Source organism: Sprattus sprattus, assembly GCF_963457725.1.
Source record: "Sprattus sprattus genome assembly, chromosome: 6".
In the NCBI taxonomy this organism is placed as follows: Eukaryota; Metazoa; Chordata; class Actinopteri; order Clupeiformes; family Clupeidae; genus Sprattus; species Sprattus sprattus.
The window spans coordinates 13,741,354-13,755,218 of NC_137925.1; the positions used below are offsets into that span (position 1 = coordinate 13,741,354).

Sequence of the window (13,865 nt, forward strand, 5' to 3'; positions counted from 1 at the left end):
TACCTGAGATGTGCCAAAGATGTGGACACACACACACACACACACACACACACACACACACACACACACATACAGTCATGGACAAAAATATTGGAACCCCTGCACCTCTGTCAGATAATGTACCAATTCTCCCAGAAAAAAATTGCAATTACAAATGCTTTGGTATTCACATGTTGATTTCTATTGTTGGAACAACACAAAAAAGCAGAGAAGAAAAGCCAAATCTGACATGATTCCACACAAATCTCCAAAAGTGGCCCGGACAAAATTATTGGCACCCTTTCAAAATTGTAAGAAATAATTGTATTTCAATCATGTAATGCATTTAATCTTTATTTAAACTCACCTGTGGCAAATTACAGATGCTGGTAATATAAAAATCACATTTGCAAACAGTTAAAATATCAGCAAAGTTGACTCAAGCTTTGTGTTGTGTGTCTGTGTATACCGCACTGAGCATGGAGAAAAGAAAGAAGAGCAAAGAATTGTCTGAGGAATTGACAACCAAAATTGTTGGAAAGCATGAACAATCTCAAGGCTACAGGTCCATCTCCAGAGATTTTAATGCTCCTGTGTCCACTGTGAGCAGTGTCATCAAGAAGTTTACAGCCCATGGCATGGCATTGTCACTAACCTCCCTGGATGTGGAAGGAAGAGAAAAATGTAAGACAGAATGCAACAAAAGATTGTTTGAATGGTGGGTAAAAAAAACTAGAACAACTTCCAAATAAATTCAAGCTACCCTGCAGACACTGGGTACAAAGGTGTCAGCTCGCACTATCCGTCGCCTTTTGAATGAAATTAGATGCTATGGTAGGAGATCCAGGAGGTCCCCACTGCTGACACAGAGACATAAAAAAAGCCAGACTGGAGTTTGCCTAAACCTTCCTGGGGAAGCCAAAATCATTCTGGGAGAACGTTCTGTGGACAGATGAGACTAAAGTAGAGCTTTTTGGTAAAGCAGTTTACAGACAATGAAATGAGGCCTTCAAAGAAAAGAACACGGTCCCTACAGGCAAATATGGTGGAGCTGGACCGATGTTTTGGGGTTGCTTTGCTGCTTCTGGAACCCAATGCCTTGACTGAGTGCATTGGCATCAGGAAATCGGAGGACTACCAAATAATTTTTGGGCGCAATGTAGGGCCCAGTGTCAGAAAGCTGGGTCTCCGTCAGAGGTCATGGGTCTTTCAGCAGGACAATGACCCATAGCACACTTCAAAAAGCACCCAGCAATGGTTAAGACAAAGCACTGGAGAGTTCTGAAGTGTCCGAGATGAGTCCAGATCTTAATCCCATGGCACAACTGGGGCATGATCTCAAATCAGTAGTTGGGAGAAGGCACCCTTCAAATGTGAGAGACCTGGAGCAGTTGGCAAAAGAGGAGTGGTCCAAAATTTCAGTAGAGAGGTGTAAGACACCGGAACAATTGATTTCAGATATTTGTATTTCTTTATTTTTCAGGGTGTTCTATCCATTATTAAGTTGAGGGTGCCAATCATTTTGTCCAGTCCATTTTTTTAGTTTTGTGTGAAATAAAGTCAGATTTGACATTATTTCTCAGATTTTTTGTGTTTTTCCAATACAAACTAAATAAATAAACATGTGAATACAAAGGCATTTGAAATTGCAACAATTTTCTGGGAGTAGTGGTGCATTATCTGACAGAAGTGCAGGGGTGCCTATATTTTTGTCCATGACTGTATATATACACACACGTACTCCCATACTCAAGTTACTGAAGATCACTATGTGCCAAAGTAGTCCACGCGCTCACACACGCAACCAACAGAGTCATCAGATATTATTACATTACATGTCAAAAAGAAATACAGATACACACACCTAACCCATGCACTCAGTCTCTCCCTCACCCACATACACCCACACACACACACACCCACACACACATACACACACACACACACACACACACATACACAAACACACACACACTCTAACACTAAGTGTGTGTCGATCCTGCAGAGCTGTACAAGCCTGCCCCTACCCCCTCTGAAGAAGATGATCCAGATGACTGGGGAGATTGCAGACGGCATGTCCTACCTCAACGCCAACAAGTTTGTGCACAGAGACCTGGCAGCCAGGAACTGCATGGTGGCCGAGGACTTCACCGTCAAGATCGGAGGTGAGGGTCGCAGATATGTGTGCACATACACGGCCACGCGCTCACTTACTGTCACATAAACACACACACACACACACTTTCACACGCACATACACGTCTGCACCTACAAACAGGCAATAAATGGGCATCAAATGCATTGATGTATTATTGGTAAGGATTTTGTATGTATTCTTGGTAAAGATTTTGTATGTATTCTTGGTAAAGGTTTTATATGAATATGTACTGTGTACGTGTGTGTGTCTCAGACTTTGGCATGACGCGGGACATCTATGAGACGGACTACTACCGCAAGGGAGGGAAAGGCCTCCTGCCAGTGCGCTGGATGTCCCCAGAGTCCCTCAAGGACGGAGTCTTCACCACCATGTCTGATGTCTGGTGAGGACATATCCCTGTCTTCCTCCGTCTCTCTCTCTCTGTCTGTCTTTCTCTCAGGTTCTCCTTCTCTTTTTGGTCCATCCTCTTCTTTCTGCGTTTGTGTTTTGCTGAACCTCTCCCTTCGCACCTCCCTCTCTTTCTATCTGTGTGTGTGTGTGTATTTGTGTGTGTGTTTCTCCCTCTCACTCTGTACTTGTTAGATACAGTTCCATCCAGACTAATCTATAAATACTTTGAGTGCTTGTGTTGGTCAGTTGACACAGGCTCATAACTTAACACACTGTCCTGCAAATGAAATAAACAAACTCCATCATCACAGACACTCTCACACTCACTCACACACACACACACACACACACAGGACGCTATTGATCTGTGTGTGCTGTAAGTGTTTGAGATTCTACCAGCCAAGGTAGAATAATGTATTTAATTATAAAGTTTACAGATGGTGGGAGATAATGATTCTCTCCAAGATACACACAACTAAAATGTTACATTACAAAAATGATTGTAGGCCTACTGCCTACCTGTGATGAGCGTGACTTCTCACAAGCAACCCGAAGTTGCCCCATGCAACCTGACTGCAACCACATAGGCAAAATGATGCCCGACTCAATACTCAGCCCACTGTTTTTTTAATGTATTTTTTAAGTGCTCACTTCACGTGAATTCATGTATTCATTGAGCTAAGCAAACTTCTACTTTCAAAAAAGACCGGAATGCCCTCTTTAGTTAGCTAAGCCTGCCTGGGGCATTCACAACATCCTTTGGTCAAACAATTGCAGCATTTGCACTAAGCATTGTCGTGAATTCAAAAATTACGTTTTTATTCAAATGGACCTGCCCACAAAATACCTGAATGTCATCCAGAATATCCTGTTAATTTCGAGTTGCCCATGCATCACTGGTGCCTACTGAAGCAATCATTTGTGTATATTTATATTGACCCCTCTATCTCTCTCTCTCTCTGTCGCCCCCCGCAGGTCGTTTGGGGTGGTGCTGTGGGAGATTTCCACTCTGGCGGAGCAGCCCTACCAGGGCATGTCCAACGAGCAGGTGCTCCGCTTCGTCATGGAGGGAGGCCTGCTGGACAAGCCCGACAACTGCCCTGACATGCTGTATGTACACAAACACACACACATGGTCACATGTGTGCACGCACACACACACACACACACGGATGGACACACAGACGGACACATGCACACAGACTCACACTCACACGAACTCACACACACGTACACACTCACACTGTTTTTTTGTCCAATGCATCACCCGACGGTACATCTATGCACACATTTATGTGTGCTTTAAGTTCATGTTCAAATTCAAGTGCAGTTAGTCAGTGGAGCTCAGCACAGCACAGGCATCAGTGCCTGTTGGAAGTCTGTGTCTGTGGCCGTGTGCACTGTTAGATGGCATATTGTATTCCTCAGGATTGAACAAATATAGTGCTCTCAGTTAACCCAAATTGTTATTGGACCTCAGACCTAAATGTTTAACAAAGGAAAAGTGAGTTGACTGACTGACTTTCTAAGTGGAATATATAAGTGTTCACAGTTATTAGGTTAAACTATTAGAATACAGAATTATTAGGCAACTAAATTACAAAGATAATGTTTCCCAACTCACTTGTTTATCCCCAACATTTAGAGTAAGTGTAAAAAAGTAACACAAAATGACCAAATAATTTTGTTGGCCTCAAGGGTATCCAGCAACTCATATAGCCCCCCTACTTTTCCACAACTGCCATGAGTTTCTTGATCTGTTCACGATCAACTTTCGCTGTGGCAGCAACCACAGCCTCCCAAACGCTGTTCAAGGAGGTGTATCGTCTTCCCTCACTGTAAATCTACTCACAAGTTTCCACACGAAGCCCACAAGTTCCCCAATGGATGTAAGTCAGGTGAGGAAGGGGGCCAGGTCATTACTCAGTCACCTTTGAGGCCTTGGCTGCCTGTCCAAGCAGTGGAGTGCTTTGACGTGTGGGAACGAGCGTTGTCCTACGTGAAGATCATGGCCACCTTGAATACTGCGGCAACACACCTTAGGCACCTGGTGGCCTCGGCCATCGGTGTGTGAATGGGTAGATGTCTGAGGCATTAATCTGCAAGGCGCTTTGAGTAGAAAGGCGCTATATGATGCAGTCCATCTACCATCCCTCCCTGCCCTGTGTGTATAAGTGAGAGCCAGCCAGGGGCCCTCGTTTCATCCGTCCTTTAAACCTTTGATAAATCAGATATTTCTTGGCTCAATCTTGAAGCCTCAACTTGTAGATCTTCTTCAGTGGTGATTGTGTTTCAGTCTTCTTTACTGTGGCCTTGTCTCTGAGTACTTGACACCTCATACTTCTGGCTGCTCTAAGAATCAGGGTTCTGGAATATTATTGACTGGACGTTAATGGGTTCCTGGTAGCTTTATGTTTAATATTTCTTTGGTCTTTTGCAGTTAATTTGCATCTTTTCTTCTCTGTTTTTTTTTGTAAACCTGTTGACTCTTCGCAACAAAACGTGTGAACAAGCCTCAATAGTCTATCCATTTCAGGAGTGTTGCATCTGTCTGGAAGGCATTTTACATTTTTGGCCTTTTTAATTTAAAATTTAAAAAATTATTTTTAATTTTTTTTTTTTTACTTTTTGGGGGTTACCTGAGGTCATCACAGTTTAGGTCACACCCTCCTCCATTGAACAAACACATATCACCTGAAAATGATTCAAACCAATAAGCATTCAGGTTTATACGGTTTGGAGTGGGGAAATCGGCATAGAAACAGTGATCAGGTCAGATTACTCTCTTGCGTAGTAGTTGTGCACGCAGTGTAGTGTTTGCATTCTCAGTGTGCCCACAGACGTCATGATTGTAACATCGTATTGCGGTGCTGGCGACAACAGGCTGGCACGCTTAAAGCATGTGCGTCACTCTTGTTGCCTCAGCCTCCTGCGCTCGGCTTAACATTCTGCCAGTGTATTTCAGGTGACGGCGCTTTGGCACAGACGTCAGACGGGTCATGTGGTGTGTGTGTGTGTGTGTGTGCGTGCGTGCGGTAAATAAAGCAGGACGAGTAGACAGAGTATGATTGCCAAATGCAGTAAGATGAGGTGCAGTGATCATGCCAGCTTGACTGCTGTGCTGGGATTGACTATCATTCCTCGTCCGGCCAGAACCTGGCATCAATTACGTACCTTTCTCAGCATTTAGCCTGTTCGCACCACCACCCCTCCACTCACATATGCACAGCCTGGCCACAGGTGGGAAGAGAACCATTTCTACACCTGTGTACACCTGTGTAGTGGAGAATAGCACTTTTTGTCACGTGTGTGAGTGTGTGTGTAGCCCTTACAAGACTGGTTCCCTCCTTTATGTAATATATTAAAAGTGCTTCTAAGATGCTCTGCTCTACTTTGTGCAGGTCCTTTATACATTTTGTAAGGTATACTTCATTGTCCTGAAGGGAAACGTACTTATTGTTCCGAAGGGGACCATGCCTCATGTATGTTTTCAGAGCTATGAAGACGATCTTCTCTACTCTGTTGCCCAGTCTGGAGTGACTGTTGTTTATGGTTGCCGAGTAACCGGGGTGCTAAATTCTGTTGCTGTGTGGCTAGCTGGCTATAGTCCAGGAATGGATCATTCGTGGATGCAATATGCCTTTGTCAAATACTGGTTTTCTTTTTTAACCAGGCAATAAGTTTCCCCCTGGCAAATACTAAATGTGGTGATCCTGTTGCCAAGCTGGTAGAGCGAGGTGCTAAAAACACCAGGGCTGTGGTGTCCTGTCCACCAATCCTGTGGAACTTTGCCCTGTGTAATACCCACCTCTCACACTGAATGTGGACCTGTGAAATAGTGAGCACCCTGTAACATGCCTCCCATCTGAAGAATGCTGGGTTAAACAGCGGGGCAGCTTGGAAGTGCGTGCGCATACAAACACACGCACACACACACTCTCTTTTGTGCGCACACACACACAGACACACACACACACACACGCACGCAAACCTTTCTATATGGGCATGCAGATAATTTGTCTGAACGTTGCACACTATTCCGTTTAAGTTATGTAACACATTTGTGTGTGTGTATGTATACCAGTATACCAGTACCACATGATCTTTAAGGAATGTAATCCCCTGCGGTTTGCAGCAGGTCAATTTAGCATCTACTGTAATTAGTAGAACACTCTAGAACAGATTTGACATTTACACACACACACACACACACACAGCCCAGTCATGCAAACACAGATTCGGGGATGTCTCATCAGTCTATTTGCAGTCTCACCATCAGCACATACTTACTCAGGACAGAATATGGGTGTTAAGGATCAGTGTCCTCATGGCAGGAGCTTGGTGTGGTGTCCAGTTGTATAGAAGATGGGGTGTGTCATCTAGGATCTGTGTGTGCGTGTGGTTGCTTGGCTGAGCTGGCTGTGAGTTGTTTGTGCTAGCTGGTATTCTCAGCTTGTATGCTCAGCTTGTTTATGCCTTTCAAGCCCTCTGGCCTGTTCTTGTACAAACACTCAATTCTGTGTGTGTCTTGTGTGTCTGTGTGTGGCTTTATATTTAACATATTTCTCCTGTCCTGTCAAGCTATTTCTGTTTGTTTGTTTGTTTGTCACTTGACTTGTTTTTGTGCTCTCTGATGTAATTAGTTCAGTCTGTTTTAGCTCCCTGTGACTTCCCTCTAAGGCATTGTGTGGCGTGTGTGTGTCTGTGAGAGGTAAACACGCAACCAAGGCTGGTGAATGTGATGCGTTATCAGCATTCGGTGTCGTCTTTCTTTAGCATGCATTCATTACATACAGTGTGTGTGTGTGTGTGTGTGTGTGTGTGTGTGTGTGTGTGTGTGTGTGTGTGTGTGTGTGTGTGTGTGTGTGTGTGTCTTACTGCAGTGTAGTATGACAGATCTTTGCACAGCACCGCCATCTATTGGTCATTTGATGGAAATGGGTGTGTGTGGGTTGTTCTCTTTGCAAGTGTGTGTGAGATTAGCACAGTGGATGGCATTTGGTTGTCTGAGAATCTCTGAAAAGAACATGTATGTGAGTGTGTAGGTTTGAGTGTGTACACACACACACACACACACACATAAAGACAAAACAAACATGTGTGTGTGATTTTCCAGATAAACCGCTCTGTGGGTGGGTGTTATGGTCGCCTATTAAAACAATCTGTAATTGTTTTTGTCTGTGTGTGTTGTTTTCTCCTGTTAACTGTGTGTGTGTGTGTGTGTGTGTGTGTGTGTGTGTGTGGGTAGGTTTGAGCTGATGCGGATGTGCTGGCAGTACAACCCAAAGATGCGGCCGTCCTTCCTGGAGATCATCAGCAGCATCAAGGAGGAGCTGGAGGCGCCGTTCGGGGAGATGAGCTTCTTCTACAGCGAGGAGAACAAAGCCCCCGACACAGAGGAGCTGGACATGGACACCATGCACAATGTGCTGCTGGACGCTCAGAACAGCCTCACACCACTGACCGCTGCCAACGCCAGCGCACCATCCCCCTCTAGTGCCAACGCCAACGCTGCCACAAGCGCTGCCGTAGCTGCGGCAACAGCCTCCTGCAGCACTGGCGGCGGCGGCAGCAGCAGCAACAACAACGCCCCCGCGTCCCCATCCAGTGTCGCCGGAGCCGGAGCTGATGCCTCGGCAGCCACAGGCTCGCCCCTTGCCCCCTCCTCGCCCTCCTCCTCCCCAGGCTCGGACAGACCCTCAGGCTCAGCCCAAGCGGCGGCCAACGGGCCAATGGTGTTGCTGGGAGCGGGGCTGGACGAGAGCCAGCCGTACGCGCACATGAACGGCCGTAAGAGTCAGAGGGCGTTACCGCTCCCGCAGTCCTCTGCCTGCTGACCACACTATCACACACACACACACACACTCTCTCTCACACACACACGAGCGGGACCGCATCTCTCTCCTTCTTCTCTTGGCACGTTCTCCGCCTCCTCTCTCCTTTCGCCTTCTTTTTTTCTCCTTCCTTCCTTCCTTCCTTCCTTCCTTAATTCTCGCTCATCCCACGTCTCTTTTCTTCCCCCTTTTCCTTCGGCTTCCTCCCTTCTTCATGAAAGACACAGTGGGAGAGAGAGACTGTTGTGCGGGGCAGGGCTTTTCTTACACATCTGTCCAGCCATTTCCTGCTGTGTGGAAGGACTGGAGTTTCTTTCTGTGTGTATGTATGCGAACACTAAGGGCGCCAGAGTGCTTGGAAGATGGGCGGCGACGGTGGGGTGGCATTGGCCAACATCGTCGTGACGACTGGAGTTTGTACCGTACCTCAGTGGACCTTTCCTATTTTTTGGATGTAATTTTTGTTTGTTTTGTTTTTTGATTTCTTATGAACTGACACTAGCACCAACCGACCTGCTGCTGCCGTCTTGGGGAGTGGACAGACTGGAGGACTGACTGAAGCCTGTTCCCCGGGGAGGGACTGGGTTAGGGTTCAGGTTCGGGGGACAGGGGTGTTTTTGTGTGAGGGGGGAGGGGGGACCCAGTCTATCCTGTGATGGCTAAACTGGTTTTTGTAATGTTTTTTGTTACTTTTATAACGTTTCCAAATAGGGAAAAACATAAAATGCAGGCTTGTCATAAAGGGTAGAGCATTGAGGTGGCATTATGATTATTATTATTATGATTATTATTATTATTATTATTATTAATGTTATTGTTCTATATTATGGAAGACAAGAGGACACTATTGGCATAACTCTGCAGCAAATCCAACAGATGAGCACTTGAGGGTGGGGGAGGAAGTGGGCATCTGTGTGTGTTTCTGTTCTTAAACAAAAACACACATTTGCGGCTTTTAGTGGGTGGGGGGGGGGGGGGGGGGGGTGGGGTGGGGTTGAGGATGTTCTGAGTACACACACACACAAACACACACACACACACCTTAACTGGTTTGATCTCAGGAGAGTGTGTGTCGAGAGATTAAACCAGAATCATTGTGAGTCTCAAACCTGCCAAAATGTCTATTTTTACACACTCGCATCCTTTTTGCCAAAAGTTGTAAACTCTCAATTGAAGGCTTCCCGCTCCTTCACCCTGCAGTTATTTGAGTTCTGTTTTGCCTTCAGATAGCGATGGAGGACACTGAATCGAAACGCAATCAAACATCTCTTCTCTGTTCTTTTCTCCTGACTTGTAACAGTCATGCGGGTTGTAGTGGGTGGGAGACTCTTCTATCCAGTGATTGGTTATTCTGCAGGGGGTGTCTCTCCTCACTCGACTGATTGATTATCTTGATTATTATGAAAGGGGTGTCTCTCCTCTCTCCAGTGATTGATTATCTTGATTATTATGAAAGGGGTGATCTCACTCCTTTCTCGCTGATGATTGGTTGAAATTGGGGGTGGGTGTCTCTCCTTCATCTTATGATTGGTTATTGGGAAAGAGGGGTATCTTCTCCCCATTGATTGCTTATTTCAGGTCTTCCTTTCATCAAATGATTGGTTATTTTGTAGTGTGGTTATGGGGAGGCTCTTTCTCCTCCATCGAATCTGAGGGTTTGTTCTAAAAGGGCCTCGACTCACCCACAGCTGGGCCTTACAGAGAGTGCAACCAATACACACACACACGCGCACACACACACGCACGCACGCACACACACACACACACACACACACCAGAAGTTACACTGGAAGGGTCAGGAGGTCAGCAGACAGGAGCGCTCCCTGAAACAGTTACACAGGTACACCAGGATTCTCTGAACTCTATCTCTCTCTCTCTCTGTTTCTCTCTGTCTCTCTCTCTCATGCACACACACACACACCCACCTGTCTGTGATGGTCTCGGTTCTGTGTTGTACCGCAGAGCAAACACATACATACACACACACACACACACACACACACACACACACTCCTTGATCAGTTTGTTAGTGTCACTTTTCTATGACTTTTTTACGGTTCAGATGTTCACTTTAAATGTCTGTACAGAAGGAAGCTGCTATTTTTCTTTCATTTGTTTTTTGTTTTTCTTTATTTTGTGGTTGTAATATATATATCTATATCTATATGAAGAGATCTTCAGGTTTCTTTCTTGTTTCCAGTGATTCCTCTGCAATCCGTTTCAGCTTCCATTCCTGAAAACAAAACAAAAAGGTCAAAAAAGTTCCCATAAAATGAATTCCATGTTTTTTCAAAATGTGCATCTCTTTGTGTCTCCTCCTCCTCCGACTCCCAAACCCAAAGGCTCTCATCCCAACCATCCTTCAGCACGGCTTTGAAATTGAGTGTTGAGTCAGCTTCTTAACCAGTGTTGAGCCAGCTCCGTCTTTTGTCTCCTATCTCCCGCTCTGATCTGGGCGTTCAGTCCGCTCAAACCTCTTCATCCTCTTCCTCCTCCTCCTCTTCTGCTCATCATCTGACCAGCTCTCCCTCTTGGGTTTATAAATGCAAACCTGACCCAGGACCTTAAGAAGCTGTGTGACGCACTATAATTAGAAGATGTCTCCCCCTTGTAAAGGACCTAGTTAGTTCATACACACACACGCACTCGTTAAATCTGCTTTTCCATGTATTGTGTGGAGGGCAGGACTGAGGATGATGTGGCTGTGTGTTAATGCCATGTAAACCATGTGATAAAGCTAAAATTAGACTTAGCATTCATTGGCTATCTGCTTTGCACTGTCCCATTTACTGAAAGGAGCTATGCTACGTCAGCTTGTGCTAGTCCACGTTTGGTACAGATCAGTGATGGCTGGGTAGGTGGGTGTGTTTGCCAGCCCCCAATGGCAGAGCTGCTATAGCCAGACATAGCCCAGGTATTCTCCTGTGTCTTCAAAGATGATGTTGTTACTGGGGTGAAAGGCATTTAACGAAGCCTATGGCAAAGAGGTTCTATTAAACCAAGGGGAAACCAAACCTTTAGCTCATCTTCAGCCCGCTGTGACCATTCCTGATGTTTATCAAGATTCTTCTCTTTTCCTTTGATCCCTCTCAGACTGTGTTCCTCTGCTACCCTCTCAATCATCTATCTACCTCACTCTTCAAAACAGTGACATCCATACATCCATGTATGGATGTTTGTGTGTTGTTAACACACACACACACAGGCACGCGCGCGCACACATGTGACGGAGATCAAGCAAATTGAAGCAGAGGAGGAACTCCAGCATTAGGGCTGCCAACCCCAGAACCACAGCTGTCCAACATGACCACTGACATGGCTGATGGTCTTGTCTGCGAGGTTGAAAACCTCATAGTCATAAATCCATCATAGGTTGCATACTCTAGGCATACTATATGATGTCAAGATCCCCCGTTATTACTCAAAATTATAGGAGTACACAAATCCCATTCACTCCATTGTTTTGAGACTGATGATCCCATTCACTCCATTGTTTTGAGCTCTCACTCACAAACATGCACATACATGCTACATCCTCTGCTGCTATCAGTATCTGTGTAACCAACATACATTTATAGCATTTATTTTCATTACCATAACCCCTCCATGCCATCTCAGTCATGCTTCTCATCCCAGTGGACTTCTATGCCTCCATGCTCCTACCTGGGTCTTCCCAGGGTTGTAGCGTGGGAGTTGGGGGGGAGTCTCATCAGCATCAGTGACTGAGTATTCTGGCCATTCAGCCTCAGAAAGACGTTGTGTGGAAGGCTCGGGTGTAACAGCTTCGGCTTTCATCACCATATCGACATACAAGATCAAGAAGAGAGAGCATCTCTTTAGGTTTCAACACATAGACAGAGATTTATACAGATTGAGGTTTTTAAAGAACAACTAATAGAGAAACTTGCAAGTGTTTGAAGCTTTAAACAAAACCCACTCAACCATCTAGACCGTCGAGTTGTTGGTAAGGATGAAGTCTTGAGGTAGCAGGTTGGCATTTCTTCTTTCAGTTTTTTTCCGCCGTTTTTTTTTTTTTCCTCTCGTGTTGCTTCAGCTGAGTTCTGGTGAGTTCTCTAATATGGATGACCCAAATGGAGAGGTTTTCGTTTGGTTCTTGTACAAGGGGATTCTTCTAATCAAGGGGCAAAGCGAGCAGGCGTGTGCTGGCAGGGTCTGCTTACACATTGTTCTCAGCAGAGGATGAGCTCTATTTAATGTCTTAAGACGGCTGCTACTGCTATACCCCATGTGTGTCTGGGTGTCAGAACCTTACCCTAACGAAAGGACGTCTGACCTCTTCAACACACACACACATAAATGGACCATTTGTCCTTTAGATTACGGGTAGTTATACGTAATAATAATGCTGGGACATGAACTGATTGGGAACCAGGAGAACCAGGCATTTACAGATCAGAAAACTCTAGAGGTATCATTTGACACGGACACAATCATTCAACAAATCAACAACTTTTTCTCAGAATCCTAACTTGGGGTTATATATACGTAAATCTCTTCATCCTCCAAAGGCATATGTTCTGGTCAAGCAGAAGCATTGGTACATTAACAGAGACAGGATAGGAATTAACTCTTCACAGGATGTGGATAGAGGGAGTAATGTTTCTCCTTGAAACGGCTGTCAGATGGGTTTAATGCAGGACTGGTTTAGAAGTATCTTCTGTGTGTCATCAGTCTGTCATCCATAGGATATGTTGCTTTATATGTAGGCTTTCAGAGAAAGGGAGGGAGAGCATAGGATGAATTGGTTATGTGCATTTCAATGTGTGAATACTAAATGGACCCCCTATCGTAGAAGCCTTGGCGAGGTGTTATAGACTTCCAAAGCTCTATTGAATAAGTATATATGGGGGAGTGTAACTGATGTCACAAAGTTGATGAGTCAGGAGGCATGAGATGCCCTGGTGTTTTAAAGGTCAAAGGTCACAGTTTTCCTTCTGTTCTGACTTGAAGGGCTTGCCTCTTCATCTGTTACATGGCACACATTCACCATCACCTCCACCCCCTTACATTTGCATCTACCCAACATCCTCCCATTGTCACCAGTAATGGACGTCTGGTCACACAAGTCCAGTCTGTGCCTATTAGTGGCTTTATCGTCCTTAATCATGATGTTGAATTCTGCTGGACACATGTTCTGCAGTTAAAATTCTAGAAGGTTCAGAAATGGAATATTGAAACTTGCTCTGGTGTAAAGACAATTTGTCTACAATCATTTACAGGTTCGGAAGTGTACATATTTATTTTCTAGTCTGCATCAATGCCAGTTCCCCTTGGAGATTGTCATTTTAGCGGCCCTCGTGGCAGAGGTGGTCCTACCTTTCATCTTTACCACTGGAGCCTGGTGAAGCGGACAGCAGAAACAGAACTCTTGTGTTTTTTTTTTCATTACTATCATTATTATAATAATTATTATATATTTTTTACAAATGATGGCCAATTTGTTACCATTTGAATTTAATGTGTGTAAATTATTCATATAAAAT

The 13,865-nt window shown here is 44.9% G+C and overlaps 1 protein-coding gene across 1 annotated transcript in view; it reads left to right on the forward strand.

The window, feature by feature from the left end:
- LOC308367389 (insulin-like growth factor 1 receptor) overlaps positions 1-8,911 on the forward strand; it is a 60,519-nt gene extending 51,608 nt beyond the window's left edge. Inside the window, exons 18-21 of the mRNA XM_080841291.1 lie at positions 1,985-2,144; positions 2,390-2,519; positions 3,503-3,637; positions 7,776-8,911. Coding sequence (XP_080697417.1) covers positions 1,985-2,144; positions 2,390-2,519; positions 3,503-3,637; positions 7,776-8,364 — 1,014 coding nt within the window. The 3' untranslated portion in view covers positions 8,365-8,911. The remainder of the gene's footprint in view (positions 1-1,984; positions 2,145-2,389; positions 2,520-3,502; positions 3,638-7,775) is intronic.
- Positions 8,912-13,865: the final 4,954 nt, after the last annotated feature.